This window comes from Pteropus medius, unplaced genomic scaffold (genome assembly GCF_902729225.1).
Source record: "Pteropus medius unplaced genomic scaffold, Ma_sr-lr_union100, whole genome shotgun sequence".
Classification (NCBI taxonomy): domain Eukaryota; kingdom Metazoa; phylum Chordata; class Mammalia; order Chiroptera; family Pteropodidae; genus Pteropus; species Pteropus medius.
Genome location: NW_024346150.1, coordinates 3,246,322 through 3,268,194, shown reverse-complemented (window position 1 = coordinate 3,268,194; position 21,873 = coordinate 3,246,322). Strand labels below are relative to the sequence as shown.

General features: G+C 34.0%; 1 protein-coding gene and 1 pseudogene across 4 annotated transcripts in view; both read left to right on the top strand.

Annotated features, from left to right (window-relative positions):
• Window positions 1-21,873, top strand: part of NAA35 (N-alpha-acetyltransferase 35, NatC auxiliary subunit) — a 67,921-nt gene that overhangs the window by 6,208 nt on the left and 39,840 nt on the right. For all 4 annotated transcript variants that reach the window (XM_039875628.1, XM_039875629.1, XM_039875627.1 and 1 more), the window contains exons 3-10: window positions 5,070-5,103; window positions 6,805-6,919; window positions 8,061-8,135; window positions 10,004-10,171; window positions 18,943-19,009; window positions 19,088-19,131; window positions 20,321-20,371; window positions 21,016-21,099. In XM_039875628.1, coding sequence (XP_039731562.1) covers window positions 5,070-5,103; window positions 6,805-6,919; window positions 8,061-8,135; window positions 10,004-10,171; window positions 18,943-19,009; window positions 19,088-19,131; window positions 20,321-20,371; window positions 21,016-21,099 — 638 coding nt within the window. The remainder of the gene's footprint in view (window positions 1-5,069; window positions 5,104-6,804; window positions 6,920-8,060; window positions 8,136-10,003; window positions 10,172-18,942; window positions 19,010-19,087; window positions 19,132-20,320; window positions 20,372-21,015; window positions 21,100-21,873) is intronic.
• On the top strand, window positions 7,036-7,154 carry LOC120613020 (uncharacterized; annotated as a pseudogene).

Genomic DNA, 21,873 nt, shown 5'->3' with positions numbered 1-21,873 from the left:
ATGGTTTTAAGTGAGGCCTTTGGTAGATGCTTATGTCATGAAAGTGGAGCTCATGTGAATGAAATTAGTGGTCCTATGAAAGAGATGCCGCAGAGCTCCCTAGTTCCTGCCACCATGTGAGGTTACAACAAAAAGTTGGTTGTCTAGGAAGTGGGCCTTCACCAGACACTGAGTCTGCTAGCAACTTGATCTTGGACTTTCCAGCATCCAGAACCATAAGAAAAAAGTTCATTGATCATAGGCCACCCACTTTATGATATTTTTGTTAGCAGCCTGAATGGACTAAGACTCAACTTTGTCTTCCAAAACTTCTACTGAATTTTCCATTTCTGCTGTAATGTTTTTAATTTCTAAGATTTTTTTCCTCTGAATATTCCTTTTGAAAAAAAAGTAAAGGGTCCTGTTTTTGTTTTCAGGGTTGCATTGTTTTATCTATTTAAGGATAATAGTTCTTTTGAGTTTTTGTTTCCCCATATAGTGTCTTTCCTCCAACTTGCTATTTTGTTTATTTTCTTTGGTTTCTATCTTTACTATTTGGACATTACTTCAGATATCTATGAATCCTTTGTTGCCAGAGTGTAGGGGACAAAAAGCTGATTGGAAGCCCTGAATTTTTGAGTTGGACTCCTCGACTATGAATGTCACTGTCAGGTGATCTGACTTGGCTTTTGTATTGGAGATCTTCTGATGTCAGTTATTTAGCACTGTCTTCTTGGAATGATATATTCTATAGAGAATATTTGTTTCATCTCCTGCCTTGAGATTGAAGATCTAATTGTCTGCCTGTGATATAACAAGCAGGAGAGGAAGTCTAGGGTTTTCAGAACATATTCACTTAATGCTCTCTCTTTCCAATACTGTACCCTGGCCTTCAAATAACCTTATGTGCCTGAGACTTTTTGTTTTATCGTAATCAGAGAAAGCCTTCAATATTATATAGGGTGAAGGAGGAGCAGTTATCCCTGCTTTGTAAATTAGGGCAGGGCTGAGTCCTCCATATTTTAGTTCCCCTTTGTCCCCACTTTCAAAGGTAAAGTGGTAAATCGGGTTGGTTTTTGGCTTTCTCTGCTGCTGGATTTATTTTTCTTGGATTTGCTAAGAAACTATTTGCCTTTCAGTTTCCAAGTTTCTTAGTTTTGTTGTATTATTTTTGCACGTGTTTTTCCTCTTTGGGGTTTATACTTTTCTTTCAAAACATTTTTTTTCTAGTTATTTTAATGGGATTTCAGGAGGGATTAAAAGTAGGAGCACCTTTACCCAGGGGTAAACTAATTGATCTGTTTAAATATTACTATTATAATGGTGTTGGACTTCAGCTTTATTACAGATTCAGTAGAGCAGGGATCCCTGACTCCCGGGCCGTAGACTGGTACTGGTTGTGTGGCCTTTTAGGAACCAGGCCGCACAGCAGGAAGTGAGCGGCAGGCGAGCTGAGCGAAGCTTCATCTGTATTTGCAGCCTCTCCCCATCGCAAGCATCATCACCTCAGCTCCACTTCAGGTCATCATGCATTAGATTCTCATAGGAGCACTGGTCCCTGGTGCCAAAAGGTTGGGGACCACTGCAATAGAGTCTTCATAGGGACCGAAGCTGGGAACTTAACCATTATTTATAATCTTATATGTAGAAATCTATCGAAAGTTCTATAACACCAGTTTACAAATAACCTCATTTATAAGATGGTAAAATGTGTTTGCATTGTTGCATAGTTGCATGTTTTCTCTGTCCTGCTAGATGACATTTCTTCAGAAGAATGATCATAGTCTTCAAATGCTTAGCACTGCTGCATTCTCAAGCTCCAGTCACAAGTTATGATTCAGTGTTCATTTCCAAGGCAAAGGAAGGATGTTCTCAGATGTCATGAAATTCTATAATTGAAAAAATTAAGTTAAATTTTCTCTCACAGCGTATCTATCCACAGCTTATATTATTAGAGTGAGGATAAAATAAAAAGGTGGTTTATTGTCAAGATTTTTAAAAAAATTATGAGTCAACTTTTTCTTGTATATATAATTTTTTCCTTTGCTCTGAGTGGTTTAAGCTATGTACTATTGTACCTACTTAGAAATTTACATAAAAGTAGAAGTAACTTTATTCAAAATTATTGTTTTAATTTAGTTCAGTGGTTTGGTGTGGTCTGTGATCCCTGGGATCCCCAAGACTTTCATGGGGTGTGCTAGGTCACAACTGTTTTCGTGGTTATAAGACATAAACTTATTTTTGACTCATTCTTTTGTTAGTGTACAGTGGAATTTTCAATATTGCATGATGTGTGATGATGTCATTGCTCTGACTGCTAATGATAAATGTCAAACATCCTTCTCACTAAATATTTTTGAAAACTGCTGCCCACTTGGATAAGACCCAAGTAACTTATGTCTGTAGTGCTATCTATACAAGATCATGATTGTATATCCAGTTATTGATTATGCAGTGAGAGTGCTGGTACTCTGCTTAGTGAGTAAATTTTAAAGTTTACTGCTTATAGTAAACTAGTGAATGATCTGATAACTAAGGGACCCAACAAGAGTCATCTAGTTCAACCCTTCATTTTATAGATGAGGAAACCAAGGTTTCTAGGTCTGTGGAGTGTTTTTATTTTTAAGTTTGGTGTAGCTTTTTGGTACCCAAATCTATCCTGAGAATATGATAAATTATTATAGCAGTTCTCAGATTTTTTTGGTCTCAGGACCCCATTACGTTAAAAATCACACTCTTCATTATTGTTTGTGTAATACATATGTTCACTATATTAGAATTTAAAACAAATTTAAAAAACACTTATTCACTTGAAAATGTTAATAAACTCATTGCATGTTAACATTTTTACAATGAAAAATATATTTAAAAAAAAAAACCTTAGAACTTAGCGGAGTTGTTTTATATTTTTGAAAATCTCTTTAATGTTGACATAGTAGAGGGCACCTGAATTCCACGTCTGCTTCTGTATTCAGTCTGTTGCTGCATGTTATTTTGGTTGAAGTATATGAAGTAATTCTGACCTCAGTAAATATGTAGTTGAAAAGTGGATGAAACTTTTCAGATAATTAAGAATATTCTTTGATGCTACACTAAAACTTTACATGCAATTTCTTAAAGATTAGTTATAATGTGGAGTTGGAAGCCATATCAGTGGACTTTTCATGCTCTGTTACATTGGTCTATCTTAAACTTTGAATGGATCTTTTATCAATGCCTAATTTTATAATGTGTTGCCAGTTGCAAAATATAAGTATTAGAAAGCTGTCAGGCTCACAGTTGGCAGATACTTGTTTTCCAAAATCTCAGTTTTTTCTTAAAACCTCAAATTTTATCATTGGCAACATTGTCAGTTTTTTTTTCCTTAAAGCGACAAACATTTATGTTTAAGAAAATGCCATATTCTCTAGTATAAGTAACTATAGTTTGTCAGTTGTTCTTTCAAGTAAAAATGGTGAGAATTGTGCAAAAGCTTTTCCTCAGGACAGCCTCTTACTCTGGTATGCAGTGGAAGTTAATGTATACTTCCCATTTGTCAAATAGAATATTAAAAAGACATATACTCAAAGATTGAGATTTAATAAATAAATCAGAGCCAGCACTAAGGTGAAACAAGTAAGGCACCTAGAGTACAAAATTTAAGGAAACACTATGTGAAAGCAAGTGCCTCCTTAAATTTTGTACTGTGGATTCCTCAGTTGCTCACCCTAGTGCTGCCTCTGAGATTAATAATTTTTACATTCATCAAGGACTTCTTAGGTGAAATTTTAAAAATATTTTTGTCTTTTTTAACTGCAAATGTGTGGAGTTGAAGAATATACTATTTAGCATGAGGCCACTGTTTTGATTTGTGCCGAAGCTACAGCAGGTTTTTCCTCTTTACATTATTGCTTTTGCATTATCAGTGCAAATGTCAACACAATGAAAAAGACAAAGAATGTTTTAGTCTTACTACAAACATAATTTTAAAGTCTCAGACTCCGGGGTTCCCAAACCATCTTTGAGAATTGCGGTATATTCTGTTATGCTTTATTGTAGTATTTTGACCTATCCTTCTCATTGATTTATCTGTTTTGGTACATGGAACTGTTAAAAATGATTGTTATTTAACTTGTGATTAGCTAGGATGATGGGTAAAGTTCTGGAAACTGCTTGTTATACCTTCCACAGGATTTGACCATTAACGTCTAAGCTACTTGAAATGTTAAAGTAGTGCTTCTCACCTTATCTTCATATTGAAATTACCTGGACTGCTTTAAAACCTTTGCATAGATCCCACGCCTTAGAATTTAGTTGATTTGGGATGCTGCTTCGACTTTGAAAATTTTAAGTTTCCCAGTTAATATTAATATGCAGCCAACGTTGAGAACTGCTTTGTAGGAGGTAAACACTGCTTTGATTAGCTGTTTACACATGTTTTATATATTATCGAAATAAAATATAATTTAAAAAAATAGTTTTGATACTGTATCTGGAACAAAAAGATTAGATTATGACACCAAGTGGTTTACAAACAGCTTGAGAAGTAGCAATCAATTCTATGGAAAAGTTTATTTAGAGGAAAATTTACTAGTGATTTTTTTTTTTTAATTTAAATGAAGTTGGTAATTCTGATTGGATCATGTGGCCCATGATGGGCCACTTGTTAATTCTCAAAAGTTCAATATGTGGTTAGTATCTAAATATTCACTGTGTAGAACAGGGGTCCACAACCCTTGGGCTGCAGACTGGTACTGGTCCGTGGCTTGTTAGGAAGTGGGCCACACAGCAGGAGGTGAGCTGAGCCTTGAAGCTTCATCTGTATTTGCAGCCAGTTCCCAGCACTAGCATCACCGCCGCAGCTCCACCTCAGATCATCAGGCACTAGATTCTCAGGAGCTCCAGTTCCTGGTGCCAAAAAGGTTGGGGACCGGCAGTAGAAGGTATTATATTAGAAATTGAGTAGAAATAATATAACTGTTTCTTAAAAAATGAAGTTAGAAGGAATGCAAGCATATTTTTCAGGTGCTAATATTTTATTTCATTTTTTCTTAACATTAAAAATTAAATGCAGATATTGTTCAAAGGATTTTTCTCTTTGTTTCTTTTAGAATTAAAGTTGGGAGAACTGCTTCATGATAAGCTGTAAGTATTTCTGTCCTTTGAAATAGTGTGGTGTGATATTTCCATCTGTTTTTTCTCATGTGCAGTAGTGTTCCTTGAAGTCTGATTATTTCACCTTTCAAAGCTGTAAAAAATAATAGTACTTATAAATATATTTTTAACCTTGGTGAGCAGTTTTGGGGCCAGTGACCCTAGTTGTGATATGAAATGTTTGTTTGTGACTTATGGTCCTTTCCTTGAGGGTAAATATACAGGATGTGGAATTCTTAAAGAAAAGATATCTGTAGTATGTCATATGTGATAGGCTGGTTGATGACCAGAGATAGGTGACTAAGCACCTGGGTTAAAGTAGATTGAGAATCCCTGGGAAGATAAAATAAAGGGAAGTGCTTAATTATATTTTTACTCCCATTGATAGCTTCAGTTCCCATACTGCTATACTCAGGCTCAGTTTTCAGGGTTAGGAATATGAAATTTTAAATTAGCAGACAGGATTGGACATTTGAGGTGGGGGAGTAGAACCTGAAATTTAGTTCTTCTCAAACTTTAGTGTGCATCAGAATCATCTGAAGGATTTTTTAAAATGCAGATTGCTAGGCCTAACCCCTTATTTAGTAGGTCTGATGTGAGACCTCAGAAGTTGCATTTTTAACAAGTTCCCAAGTGAGATTGATGCTGCTGATCCAGGTATCACACTTTCAGAACCATCCTTTTGATGCCGAGGCATTTTTAGGAAGGATATAATGAAATCACAAGCTAATGCAGGAAAGCTATGAGAGAGCACAGTTAAAAAGACCTAGCCCTCTTTTATTTCCCCAAGGTTTTAGTTTCAGCCCAGAGAATAGCAGCCTACCCTGACCATCTATTAAAGTTCTATCTTTCCAATTCATATCTTCTTTAGCTATCTTTTCTCCCTGGCATGTACAGTCTTCTGACATACTGTGTAACTTACTTACCCTTATGGCTTATTGTCTCTTTCCTTCCACTAGAACATAAGCTTCATGAAGCAGGCAAATTTGTTTTGCTTACTCATGTATCCCAAGTACCTAGCATATAGTAGGCACTCAGTAAGTATTTGTTGAATGAATTAAATAGCTACCTACAAACTTACTTTTAGGCTTTTCTTCTTCCTCTCTCATTTCTTGAGGCATATCTCAGTTAATGGTACACTTAATCTGTCCACTGTGTCGCAACTATCTGTTTTTATGGCTAATAAGCCACAAATACCAGACCATCAGGATTTCTGCATTACTTTCCATCATGTACTTGCCAAAACTTTGGGCATTGTAGAGTGTAATGTGGTAGATTGTTGGATTTTCACAATATAAAGAAAATGAAAAAATCAAAAGTTACATTTGATAATGATTATTCTGAGCATGACTTTCTGAATATTAAATAGAGAAACTTAAAGACGGCAAAGTACAATCTATTATAGATCAGTTAATCCCCTTTGTCCAAAAATTTCTAACACACAACCTTGTTGAAGGTAGCACCAAAATCTTTTGTTTTCCACAATGCATGTAAAATAATTTCAGTCACAAGTACATGGAAAAATTGTTAAGTTAAAAGAAAGTTATTTAATTGAAGTAGAAGTGTTAGCAAGTTGGAAAGACTTACAGAGAATACTGTAGTTATTTGAAATATGATTTTATACCATTGTGGGAATCTGGATAAGCTGACTAATTCAGAAACAATTTGTGAGGTCCATTTTTTTATTTGCAGGTTTGGTCTTTTTGAAGCCATGTCTGCCATTGAAATGATGGATCCCAAGATGGATGCTGGCATGATTGGAAATCAAGTTAATCGAAAAGTTCTCAATTTTGAACAAGCTATCAAGGTAGTCAGCATTGTGCTTTTTGTGTTTTCTTTTATCATTTGTTATTAATATTATAACATTCTGATTAATAATGGAAATCAAACTTAATACATTAACTTAAAGTTTAGTTATTTTCTGTCTATGGCCATGCCATCCTGAACAAGCCCAATCCCGTCTGATCTCGGAAGCTAAGCAGGGTTGGGCCTGGTTAGTACTTGGATGGGAGACCACCTAGAAAGACCAGGTGCTTTAGGCGTAAAAAATAAATAAGGGATTGTAAGCTGACAAGGTCTTTGCAATCTGTGAGGTCAACCAAGAGTTGCCTCACCTAAAAAAGAAATAAAAAAATAAAGTTTAATTATTTTCTAAAAGTATCTCAGGTATATAAACAAGAATTAGTTATAACCTTTACATATCTCTTTCTATTGAAATCTGAAAATTTATTATATTAGGTCTTCATGAAAAGGTTGCTCTAAATTTGTGTGTGTGTGTACATTTTTAAAATTGGATTTTGAAAACATTTAAGTATGTATTCAAATACCAGGGAAATTAGATATATTCAGATACCAGTATAATTGGCTTAGGGATTAAATTTTATGTATTAATATATTAAGTATGCTTGTAGTAGCGAATTTGAAATTTGCTCATTGAGAATTGATTTAGAAATTCATTGAAAGTTGCCAGAGTTTAATTTTGCCTATTTTATGAAGAAAGATTTGCTAAGTAAATGGATATTGTAAACAAAATTTACAAGTAGTATAGTTACTCAAGGGAAGTATTTTTTTAAATGTTTATTTTATTCTTTGTAAATTTCTGTTCTTTAAAATGATTCATATTCATTCTTAAAACTAATTCACACTGTGCTTTTAAAATACCTGTTGGTTTGGCTTTTCATTTCTTTATAAAAGCCTTTATTCTGTTCAAATGAGAGGCTTTGATTTTTTCTTAAGATACACTATTTTTAAGAATACAGATTTAATTTGGCACCTTAGTTTTATCAGATGACGAGATAGAGATTTCCTGGAATTGCTGTTTTTAAATATTTAATTTTTGAAAGCCAAAATTCTACTGTAGATAGGTTCACTATAACATTTGCAAAATGCTACTCTACATAAATTTTTTAAAACTTTTGCTTATATGTCATATTTCCCCTTCTTTTTAGGATGGTACCATTAAAATTAAAGACCTCACTTTGCCTGAATTGATAGGGATAATGGATACATGTTTTTGCTGTTTGGTAAGAGTTAAAATAACACTGTTGGTTAATTTAAAAATTATGACTTATGTGAATTTTTAAATTTAAAAGTATACACACCAATGTTGAGTATGATACATATATAATGCTTAGCCTAGTAAAATTAGTGGGCCAAGTTATGCTATAGGAAACAGTGTTATATCTTCTCATCTGGTGATTTTAGGTTCTCATTTTCTGGGTAAGGGGGTTATTTTCTTCCTAGTGAAGATAATAATATGGCCATCACTCTCAGTTCCCACTTCATTCTCAAGATACCAGGGAAACAAATCTGTAATTGGAAGTTTCCATAAATAAGCATAGAATTGAAACAAAGAATTTTGGATTGCCTTCGGAGAGATATTTTTCTTAATCTAGAGTAGATTGTAGTAAACTGGCCATCTTTTTGAAAATGAAGAAAACTTTTTAGTGCTTTCTGTGCGGTAGATAGGTTGTCTTTTGTATGCAGTGTTGGTTAATTGAGGGAAAATACTCATTTGTATTGCCTTTTTTTTCTTTTTTGCTTTTTTTCTGACTGCCCCTTTCTTTTTAAACTTTTAAATCATTGTCCTTAAAAATATGTAAAATTTATTCATTTAATCATTTAGTAAGCATTGATTGCCAGTATATTTGAAGTACTCTATTAGAGATTTTACGTGTATATTTTTCATTTAGTTCTTAAATCAGCTCTATTCGATATATGGTATCTTATTATTTGTCTAGGATTACATTGCTAGGAACAGGCATAGCCAGAATCCTAATCCTGATCCTTCTTCCTCCAAAGTTGTCTCTTTCCCTCAAAGATATTATTACACTTTAGCAGTTTACAGTCCTAGTAGAATAGGACAAACAGAGGCTAGAGGGAGGATTTTTGCCAAAGCTGAAGAATCATTGTATGAGACTCTAGAGATTGTATCTGAGAATTTGGCCTTTAATAGACACATAGTTTTTAGTCTAGAAAGTCTTCTGCATGCTGGTTATACAAAACACATACCTTAATTGTAGTAATTTTTATGTGCATTTCTCATTTTGTAATTCTTGCTCTATTGCAGAATTCTTGGACTTAGTGTAAAATATCACTATATAAATTTGGGCAAAATTATTTGCACCCTCAGATTTTTCTTTTTTTTTTTTAATATGTAAAAGTTGAAAGATACCTCTCTCCTCAAGGTGTTAGGAAAAATGAGATAAGATATGTGAAAATACCTAGCATAGCACTTGGGACATAATTACTCAATTTTGGCTGCTATAGATATTCTCAGGTTTTAGCACATGGTACCTGGCCTGTTGTAGCTACTCAATAAAATAGTGTTGAATGATTATTTTCATGTTTTAGCAAGATTCCTCTGGTTGAGAGTGTTAAAGATGGGAGGCGATAAAATCATTGTATAGTTTCTTGCAGTAATCTAAGTGAGATGTGTTGCTCTTCACTGGGTTGGTGGTAGTGAAGATAAAAAATAGAGTTGAATGAATGGCTGGGATGTCTAGTTGGTTCTGAAATTGTAAATTCCCTAGTTGATGGATTTTTTTGACCACATGTAGAATTGATTCCTTTTGGATGCTATATAAGGAGGTACTCTAATTTCATTAGTCTCCAAATATATTATAAACTGAATTATGTATATGAATGCTTCCCATATTTATATCTTTCAGCTAATCTTATTTAAGGTATATGATTCTTGAAAGACTTTAGTCAATGAAAGTGAATTCTAATTTTGTCTTTCCTGACCTTTCCTTTAATCACTTTTTAAATCTTATGCTTACTATTATATTTATTTGGGTCTGTGGCACTCTGGTTTTGACTGTTGGATCAGTTGAGACTTTGCAGACTCTCTGTCACCTTAAACATATACATTCTTTTATTTCTTTTCTAGATAACATGGTTAGAAGGCCACTCTTTGGCACAGACAGTATTTACATGCCTTTACATTCATAACCCAGACTTTATAGAAGATCCTGCCATGAAAGCTTTTGCTCTGGGTATCTTGAAAATCTGTGACATAGCAAGGGAAAAAGTAAATAAAGCTGCTGTTTTTGAAGAGGTAAGATTTTGTAATATAAGAATTCTTGAAGCTCATTGGCCGCCTAATTCACTGTGATGGTACATATTTTTGTAACATATATAGTTAAAAACAGTTTTTAAAACATGCTATTGCTATATACAAATACATTGGCTAAAGTAATCTAGTTCTCTTCAAGAAAGAACCTTCATCTTAGTGTATGTTCTTTCTGTCAGTATTATTCATTAGGTATCCATTATGTGCAGAGTACTTTGTTCTGGATATTGTAGGGCTACACAAAGAAAATAAGTGCCAGCCTCTGCCTTCAAGTCTCTTATAAAGCACAGAGTGCTTTACTTTCAGTCTTTGGATAAGAGAGAGCTAAGGAAAACAAAGGTATGAAGAATAGTTAGGGTATAAACATTTTTTTCCAGTTAATACTAAGCACCTCACCTTAAGGAAGTGTTGTGAACTTTAGACATAAAGATTTTTTCTTATAGAAAATAAAGTTTCAGATACAGATAAGTGATAAGTTGAAACTGATTTTTTGTTAACATTGGTGTTGATCCAAAGTAGATATCTTAAGCTCTTACAGTGGTCCAGTATATAAGTATGTAAAGTTTTTCTAAATTAATGTTATGTATCCGATAATAATAAATACCTAACATGATTTTCCACATTTAAATGTATGGCTTGTGAGTTGTTTATGAAAAACTGTTTACTTATATACACTTGTTGGTTATTTAGCTGCATATTTGAATTGATATAGATGTCATGGAAAATCTAATCCATTGGGTAGAATTTTTTAAAAGATTAGTTTAAGTTAATAAGTTAATAGTTTAAGTTAAGAGAAACAAATTACTTTAGATACTTAGATTCTCAAAGTACACCCAAAAGACGTCAAAAATCAGGCAGAGAAAAAATTCATTTAACAATAGTACTGGAACAATTGATTAGCATCCTTGAAAATTAACTTATCATTTTACATCTGCTTTAGTCCCTATGGGTTGCTGTAACAGAATACCATATACTAATTGGCTTATAAACAACAGAAATTTATTTCTCAGTGTTCTGGAGGCTAAGTCACCCAAGATCAAGGCACTGGTGCTTCAGTGTCTGGTGAGGGCCCGCTTCCTGCTTCATAGACGGCCATCTTTGTACTGTGTCCACACTTGGCAGAAGTGGGAAGAGAACTCTCAGGGGTCCCTTTTAAAAGCAGAGATCTCTGCCTTTATGACTCAATCAATCACCTCCCCAAACCCCACATACAAATACTATCACATTGGGCTTTAGGACTTAACATATGAATTTTGGGAGGACACAAACATTGTTTATAACATAAAAATAAATTCCCAAAAGGTGAAAAATTTTAAATATAAAATGTTTTTTTAAAAATCAGAAGACAGTTCACTGAAAATAAAATGGCTTTCAAACATAAGATGCTTAGCCTTAAGAGAAATGCAACTTAAAAGTGTAAGACACCATTTTTTATCCATCATTGACAAAGGTTAGAAATTTTTTATAATGTCATGTTGAGGAGAATGAGAAAACAGGCACTCCTCATATGCTGTGTGGATTTATCATATGAATAGTCATTGTTTCCCTCTAAACTTCTCCAATTTTCCAGATAAGTTTGTCTCAGATTTATAATTAGAAAAAATTTTTGATTACCTAGTAAAAATCCTTAAGAGATCTAGTAATGAATAAATGAGAATGACTTATAATAAATCATTTCTTTGTTTGAAATGGATGCTTCTGAAGTTCCTAAGTGCTAATATATTTTGTTCTCATATATGTGTCTGCTTTGTTTTAACTCCTGAACTAGATACACTTTCAGCTACCTAAAGATGTTTCTTAATTTCTTAATATCTGCTCACACATGCAAAATGGGAAACACAATTCCCCCATCAAACCACTTTTCCTCTTGCATTCTCTATCTTGCAAAATCGTATCTAGAGTGTTTCCTTTGATGACCTTTTTTTTTTAAAGACTCCTGCATCCAGGTTCTTTTATTTTTACCTTGCAAATACCTTGAATCTGGGCAGTGTTTTTTCTTCTCTCATTTTTCCTGCTTTAGTTCCTGCCTTCGTCAGTTTTAGGTTTAGGCAGAACTCTTCTTTCTGGCCCAGGCTTTACCTCTAGTCCATTCCCCACTTGACACCAGTTACCTTCTTAAAAATAGGTTATCTGGTCACATTCGATTTTGCTATTTGAACATTTTCCCTGGGGTATGTGTTTTAATAAAAGTAATAATACTTTTACATAGTATAAAAATCAAATAGTTCATAAGACTTATAATGAAAAATTATAATTCTCTTTCCTTATCCATTCCATAATAATATTTAATTCTTTTGGTTTTTTTTCTATTATTTCCTTTCATATTTCTAGATACTAGGCTTATATTCTGATTTCTGGATTTAAGGATTTAACAGTTTGCAGTTATCAGCACACCTTTAGCATATATTTAGCATTTATATATTATCCCCTCCCTTACCCCAAATAGTAATTCAGTTTTTGGTTAAATCATTATTCATTGCTGACATTATTGTGATTATATAAATATTAATGACAAATGAGCCAAAGTAGTGTGAGCTTACATTTTCTTTCTCCTACAAATTTTTGTTTTTCTCCTTCTGGCATATTATTTTTTTAGCTGATCCTGAGTGTGTGATTCTCTTTCATCCTCTCATGCTTGTGCACAGGATGTTCCTTGTGGCTCTTATGCCTTTTTTACTTACCTTTTTATGGCAAAGTCTTACTTATCTTTAAACTTGGATCATACTCTCTTGACTTGCCTAGACAGACTTTACCTTTCTTCTCTGCCCGCCCTTAGCACATTCTTCTGTTACAGTTGGTGTCTGTACATACTGATTTGCATGGAACAGTTCTCCTTGGTACCTTTTGTCCTGGTGTGATTATTAATAGCATCCTCTTCTTCTCTCAATAGTATCCAATTTGAATAATAATAGTATGGTCCACCCCTTCTCCTATCATTATCCTTGAACATGGATGTGATGTTTAAAGATACTGCTTCATCTTGTAAACATTAAGTGACAAACATGAAAATTGAAGACAATCCAAGCTTAGGGTGATGGAGCTGAAAAAAAGTTACATATATTCTAATGTTCATGTTATTTGGCATGGTATAAGTCTCTGTCACTTAAGTCACTGGAGCTGTTTGCAACCAAACATTTCTAATACAAAAATAAATAAACTAATTGAAACAGTTCTGGTTGGCCTGGTAGAGGGTAAACACTTTTCCATTTGCTGTGTACCATTCTAAGTATTTTTTATAATACCTATTCTTTATGTATACATACACATTATGTACACAATACATAATGTATATTTTATTTAACATGGTGGAATTATATAAACCAGCAGTCCCCAGCCTTTTTGGCACCAGGGACTGGTGCTCCTATGAGAATCTAATGCTGATGATCTGAGGTGCAGCTGAGGTGGTGATGCTAGCTCTGGGGAGCAGCTGCAAACAGATGAAGCTTCGCTTGCTGTTCTGCTGCTTACCTCTTGCTGTGTGGTACCAGTCCGTGTCCCAGGGGTTCAGGACCGCTGATTTTTTTTTCCTATGGACAATAGAAAATAGATTTCTGTACATACTGATAGATACAGGTAGATCCACCTCATTGTTTTTATTGGCGGCATAGCATCATGTTAACAGTACAGGTTTTGAATAATTAGTTCCAGCAAGAATTATCAAAGGTTGCTAAACTAGTACACAAAATAACTTTGGCCTGTTGTACTTTTCTAAAATGTCAGGGCATGAGAGGCAAGGACAGAAGACGTGCTCTAGATTAATGAGACTTGAATTTCCTGATTTGTTAGTTATACTGTGGTTTTATAAGAGAATGATTTTTATTTTTAGGAAATCACATTGAAGTGTTTAGAGGTAAAAGAGGCATCAAGGTCAGCAACTTATTCTCAAATGTTTCCAAAAAAATATAGAGAATAATAATGGAAATCTAAAATGCTGTTTGGGAAATCTGGCAAAGGGAATATGGGACTTCTTTTTACTATCTTTGTAATCTGAAATTTTTGGAAAATAAAACTTAAGAAAATACAACCTCTACGAATTAAGGCCACCTAAGTTCGTGTTCTGACTGTCACTAGCTTTCTACTTTTTGAGAATTTAACTTTTTATGCCTCAGTTTCCTCACTTATAAAACATAATTGATAATAGTACCCACTTCAAAGCATTCAAAGGTTAACGAAGTTAATAGAAGTAAAATGTTTAGAACAGTGCTTGGCACATGGTAAACATTTAATAAATGTTAGCTATTGTTATTAGTAGTATTTTATCTATGGTAAGTTACAAGCCACTTACTAATGGACATTTAAATTGTTTTAGGTCTTAATCTGAATTATCTATATGTGTATTTTACCCCGTACCCTAAGTATGTTACCCAGTGTTTTGTCTGTAGATGGTACTTGGATTTTGGTTGAGCGAATCATTTCAGGAGCTTTTGAAATCTTTATGCAAAGTATTCTATCTGTAAAATGAATTTTTAAAGTAATAATGTACTGCAACCACTTTTGCAATTAAGTTTTAGAAGAGGTTGAAAAAATTTATCAGAATATTACATTATTAGAACAATCAAGATTACTGCTCTGGTAGAATCACATTCAATACTGGTATTGGATATTCTGTTACACAGTAAAGATTGTAAATATTTTACCATTCTAAATTTCCTTCTAAGGTTGCATTGTTTTAAATACTATGTTTTATAGAACTCTAAATATCTCTGAAAACTTTCTGCAATTATATCTTGGCAGTATGGTAAAAACATCATAAAGACAATAAAGAACATGAGCTTTACCTGCCAAGATATTTTACTTCTCTCACTGGATAATAGACTCTATAATGGCAGCGATTGTATTTTACCATTGTATCTCTGGTTATCTAGCCCATACCAGCCACCATCGGGTACTCAGAAAATGGTTTAGGAATGAGTGAATAAATGAAGAAAATATTTTCCCTAGTAATCAACTCACCTCCAAAATCTTGATTTCAAGCATACTCCCCTTTGATCGCTACCACTTACTTTCTTGTTTATTAACTCTGATTCCCCTACTCCCACTCTTCTTCAAGGTCCCTGGAGACCTCCAGTTTATACAAGTTGCTGCTTTATTTTTCTCTGCTATTTTTGTGTCCTCGTTTCTCTGATTCTGTACTGAAATCACTCTTTTTCAGACACTCTTAACTCCCTTGCCCCTCTCATTCCATCATGATGAATCTCATCTGGCAAAACCCCAACCATCTGTCTGCTCACTACTTGCACCCAAACAGCAGAAGGCTGCTAGAGAAAACCCACATCTGTGTGTCTGTTCTCACTTTAATTTTAGGACTGCAAATCTAAGATGGGCACTCAACACTAGAGACAGTCTTATTCTATAACACTTCTGTAGTGAATTTGCTTTTTCAGTCTCTAAGGTGACTTTTTTTTTACTTCTCAAACCTCAGTGGCAGCCCTTCTATCAACTTGCTTTGTACCTTAATGAAATGTTAGATGGAATCAGATGTAATTAAAAGTACCCCATCTTCTCACTGTCACAAATGCTAGCCTGTGTTAGTACCTATGTGCTCTGCCTTCTGTCTTGTTATAGTGAAAGTATTCCTGTGATAGTCTAAGCTCAGCCCCTCTACTTGTGTTCTAGATTCTGTTCCCTCTTGCCTACTGTAGTTATGAATCCTGTTTTTGTATTGCATTGCTAATGTCTCCTTCATGGCTAGATTATTTTTATTGGCATAAAAACATGCTTTAGTATCAATTTAAAGAAAACAATAGCTCCCCTTGAATTTACAGTCTCATTTCTTTGTATTTACAGTCTCATTTCTCTTCTATTCTACACAAAAATAAGCTGTTAATGTTTACTTATTTTACTTTGTCTTTCTGTCTCTTCTCACCTACTTGGATATTTTCCAACTGGACATTCTTTTCTGCTACTACACAGAAACTGGTCTTAACAAGGTCATCAATGATATCCATCTTACTAGATCCATTGTTTTCACCCCTCCCTCTTCAACCTATCAACATAAGTTGATCCAGAAGATCACTCTTTGACATACTTTCTTCTCCTTGTCTTCCTGATACAGCAGTCTCTTGGATTTCTTTCTTCCTTACTGGTTAGTCCCATTTCCTGTGCTTGTTTCTCTAGATACTAGAGTACTCCTGGGCTTTTTCTCTTCTCTATACCTTCTCCTTCAGTTGATTTCCTCTGGTTTGGTGTCTTTTAATACTCTGATGAAGCCCAAATTTATATCTCTAGTTCTGATTCCTCCCCTGACTTCCAGACTCAAGCAAGTGCCTTCCTGAAATCTTCATTTGGATGACAAAAGAAATTGCAAACTTTATATAGCCAAAATTGAACTTCATCTCTGCCTTTAATCTTGTTCCTCCCAAAGTCTGGCCCATCTCAGTAAATGAATGATACCATCATTTACCAGTTGCTCAGACTGAAAAATGATCCTTGATTGTACAGTTTACTTCATACCCCCATATTCTGTTCCTTAGCACATCTGTTGGCTTTACCTTTTAAATATCCTGATTTCAATATCTTCTCACTTTTAATTATAATGTCGATCTAAGTCACTATAAGCTCCTGCTGGGACTATTGGATGATATCCAGTATCTGTTTTCACTTTGATTTTTGTCTTCTTTAAGTCTACAAAGTTTCAAGAGTGATCTTTCATGGTAGCATCTGTTTACGTAACTCCTCTGCTTGCTTCAGTCCTCCGATGGCTTAGATTAAGTTCTTGTTACTGAGGCTTGTATTTATTACACAGTCCTGTGATATTCTCCCAGATAAGTGTTTTCCCTTAGACTCCTCTTGAAAACACAGTTCACCGGTAGGGCTCGTAGGTGTCTTCCCAGTGTTGGCTTACTTAATTTTTTAAAAAATCGGTAACATTTAGAAATTGGAGAATTTTATGTTAAATTAAGTTTTTGTTCTGAAAAATTAGACCTTGCCACATTATTCCTGCATTCATTCATGGCCAAAGTTAGGTAAGTAGTAGCTGACTTCTTTAGGTGAGGTATTATTCCTGCATTCATTCATGGCCAAAATTAGGTAAGTAGTAGCTGACTTCTTTAGATGAAGTATATGTTCTTCAGTTTGTCACAGTGTCTACCACTCCCCAAGGTATTTTGTAACCAGCCCAATGTACTTAGGAAGGTTACCAGCTGTTTACATTTATGGCCCCTGCCTTACAGTAAGTCATTATTTCTTCAGCAAGTATATTGTGAACAGTACTTTGTGCAAAGCACTGTTCTAAGCTCTGGAGAAAAAGTAGTGAATAAAGCAAAGCCCTGATCTCATGGATTACGCATTCTTTGGGACAAATAGTCAGTGTGTAAGTAAACAAATACATATATAATGTCAGGTGATGATAAGTTCTATGAAGAAAAGTAAAATGGAAGGGAATAGAAAGTGTTGGAGGGTGCTATTTTAGAGAGAATGCACAGAGGAAACCTATATATGAGGAATTGATATTGGAACAGAGTGGAGCTTTGTAAATCTTTTGAAGAAAATCATTTTGGGTAGGGGGTCAGCCAGTACAGAGGTACTGAGAAGAGAATGTTTGATGTATTCAAAGGCTACAAGAAGGCCTGTGTGACTGCAGTGCAGTGAACATGGAAAAGAGTGGCAGGTAGGAAATGAGGTTGGAGAGAGAGACCAGAGCCACATGCTGGAGGGCTTTAGAAGCCATGGCGGGATTTTGGATTTTTACTGTGAGGAAGGAAAGTAGGTTTTGAGTAGGAAGTAATGTGAAATGACTTATTTTAAACCAACCTCTTTGACATTGGTAGCCACCTATAATTTAGTGGGGGACCTGTCTAGAGACGGTATAGAAGTGAGAGATGATGATGACTTGAACTAGAGACAGCTGTGAAAGGAGCGAGATATGATTAAATTAGAAATGGAAGAGAGCCTACAGGGTTTTTTGATGGATTTGATAGGGGCTGTGGGAAAATGAGAGGACTTGCAGTGCAGGTTTTCAGCTTGAGTAACTGGATAGATGGAGGTGTCATTTATAAGTGTGATAAACACTCAGAGATTTCCTTTTTTCAGGCATGTAAAATTTGAGAATCCTATTTGATGTTCAAGTAGAGATAGGGTATATTACCTAAAAGATAAGCTTATAGCTCTGTAACCCAACCTAAGATTTCCCAATCCTCTGAGTCATGTAATACCACTGAGTTTTTTGAAACCAGAGACATAATGTTTGTTTGTTTTTCTTTCTTTTTGTAAGATACTAGTACCTGACATGAATTGCATAGTCGCTGATATTTTTCTTAAGAATTCAGAAATTTTGCTAGTTTCTATCATTGCTGAAAATACCTTTTATTCCATTATATTAGGCTTTTATGTACATTTTTGTGAGAATTGTGATGACGGAAACACTCTGTAGAGCTTCTGATTCCTTAATCAGACCAACCAGATGATATTAGATGCATAGTCTTCAAGTGAGTCAACAAGTCACTTAATTTGTTAATGTCTCAGCAGGGTTTTAAATGATTTTGGGGAGTGGGAATCCATGCGTAAGTGGGAATTATTACCATGTGGTAATGTCATAAGCATTAGCTTTATTTTGCAAGTGAACATATTCAATGCAAGTATATTTAAGTCACCTCAGGACAAGCAGTTGAAATTAGAATACAGTGTTTTAAGAGTACACCAACAAGGTAATGACCTTCCATTACTGTTTTCTTATTAGCAAATAATGATTTTGTAAGAGAAATGTTATGAAAGGTTTTGCCACTACTTAAGGGCCTAATTATTCTTTTTCTGTATAGGAAGATTTTCAGTCAATGACTTATGGATTTAAAATGGCAAACAGTGTGACTGATCTTCGAGTTACAGGTAAACCATTTATAAAGATAACTCACAAGTTTAATGTTTGGATTTGTTTTCTTTTAACCTCATCGTCTCTCTTTCTAGGCATGTTAAAAGATGTGGAAGATGACATGCAAAGAAGAGTAAAGGTATATATTTTCTCTTTTCTTTGGTAAAGAGTTTTTGTTTACTATGTGTTGGGTTAACTTTAGCTAATTACAAATAGCTAATGTTGGTAGGTCCATCAACTTTATATATGCTGTGCCTTTTTAGTAATGACTTTGAAGATTGCTAGAGGAGTTTCTGATAAGTTAATGTCATTTTCAGTATTCAAAATTTACAGTTAATTTTTTAATTTTTGGCCAATGTTTTAGAATTTTCATATGCTATTTTAAGAGTAGCATAATATGTAAAGTTTTAAGCTACACAAAGGTAAGGACTATCTTCTTCACCTGGCGTCTTTAATAACTAGTACTATGTCTACAACACAGTAGAAGAGCTTAGTTAATAGCGGTATCCCAAATCTGTGAAAGCCTTCTATGAATGACTTCCTTCAGCCAGATGACCCTGACGATTTGGTTCTCATGGAGATTACACAAGAGAGAAAGTTAATATTTCCACTGTTTTTAAAAAACATATAGCACAGCATGATTGTCAGAGCACTTTTACATTATTGTCTTATTTGATATTTACAATTATTCATGGAATTAGGCAATACAGTGCACACAATGCCCCACTTTTACATGAGGAAAAGACAGCTTAAAGGACTTTAGTAACCTGTATGAGTCTTACTGAAGGACGTGCCACTAGTAAGTGGCAGCTGCAGGGCTAGAACTTGAATCGTCCACCAGATCTTCCTGTGCTACTGCCCTGGAACTTCACCATAGTCAACCATCTAGTACTCATGTATTAAGATGTTTTGTAGTGTACTGCAAAACAGATTAGTATTTACTATGTGACTTTATTTTTATGACATGATGTTGTAAAAGTTACTATTTGTTTCTAACAGGGCTAGTTTTGAAAGCATCAGGAATTTCAATTAATAGATTAGTTTTAAAAAATGACCATGTTCCGTGTGCTACTATTTGTTATTTCACTGTTTTGCTTTTGCTGTTTTTAAAACCTTATTCTTTTCTGTGATGTTTATATAAAAATGGACTTTCTGTATATATTATTAATAGGAATATAAATACTAAATACAACTTTTTTCCCCTTCACAAATGTTTTTTTTAAAAATAGCTCTTACATATATTTAATAAATTTAGTGCTTCACCTTGTTATACTCTAACATTTCAACAGGTTTGTGTTTGTTTTAATTCGCCTTTTTTAAAATTTTAGAGTACTCGAAGTCGACAAGGAGAAGAAAGAGATCCAGAAGTTGAACTAGAAGTAATTGAACTTATTTTCTGGTAGATAATATCAGAGAAGTCTACCTCTTAATGTTGTAGTTTTATGAACTGCGTTATAATTTATGGAAGCCCTTTTTAAGGTATTTCTTTAAAAATTGGACATTGCAAGGGATTTTATTTCCCTTGTATTTATTTTGATAGAATGATAATACGCCTCTTTCAAATACATGATTTCAAAGCTGAATCTCCAGTATTCCTGTGAGGTAGGAAGAAAAAATGGCTTTTTACAGATGATACATCAGAGCTTGGCAAAACTCAAGAACTTGAACAGTATCAAAAGTTGCCCAACGTTGAGATCCAAAATTTTCTGACTCTGTTTAAAGTACTTTTTTAACAGTCCTTTTTAAAAATGATAATTAAATTAGTTTTGAGATAATAGTGTAATGTTTTTGTTAGGAGAAAAATCAGTCCCGGTGATATAGAAGCTTTACATTTCTATTTTAGTAGAATAGGCTTTGTTATGTTTTCTGTAGCTCATTTTCAGGCATTTAAAAGTCTATAAGTGAAGGTGTTTATAATGTAGTAAGTTATTAACATAGAGATTTAGGACTCAAATACCTTGAAAATGAAATTCCTTTGACAGACTTCGCATCTTTTAACTTCCAGTTCTTTTTTATTTTTTAGCACCAACAGTGTTTAGCGGTATTCAGCAGAGTGAAATTTACTCGAGTGTTACTGACAGTGCTTATAGCCTTTACTAAGAAAGAGGTAAGGGTATTTACTATAATCTCTCTATTTTAGTGGAGGTTTTTTGGTGTGGAATGCTTTACTGAAGTAGTTCTGAAACTTTCCATTGAAATGTGCCTGATCGCACATATATAGCACTCAACATTTGATGTCTTCACATCAACATAGCCCTGATGATTTTTTCAAAGTCACATGAATTTTATATTCTCCATAATATATGCAGGTGTGTTGTTGATATAAAAATAATATTTTTTATTAGTGGATAAAATAAAAGAAGGTGAAATTGCTTGCGGGTAGTCATATTTTGTGAATTGAAAAGGAGAAAGTAAAAATAAGACTCTTAGGACATTTTAGATTTGTGTAGACCCAAGAGCAAGCCCTTGATGGTGAATATTTTTTTCCTTTGTGTATATTTGTATTAACTCTATTACGGATTAATTTGTGAATAGTTAGTAAGTGGTAAGTAAAGATCCAGTCTTCATCATTGATCTAACTTCTGTAATACTGTTTTTTTCTCTTTTTTTTTTTTTTAATTTCACCTTGATGAATGACAAATGTTGAAATTTTTCAGTTGGCTGCATCTCTCTCTCTCTTTTTTTTTATACAAAAGATTAACAGAACAAACTGGAAATGTTTCCCATTGGTTTTTAATGACTTCTACAAAATATAGATATGGGTGAAAAAATAATTTCTATCCTAACAGGATCTGTTCATCCTGTATTAAGAGAATAGTTTGTGAAAACCAGTGTCATTACAATAAGCATTTAATTTCATTATTGTTTATAGGACTTTCCT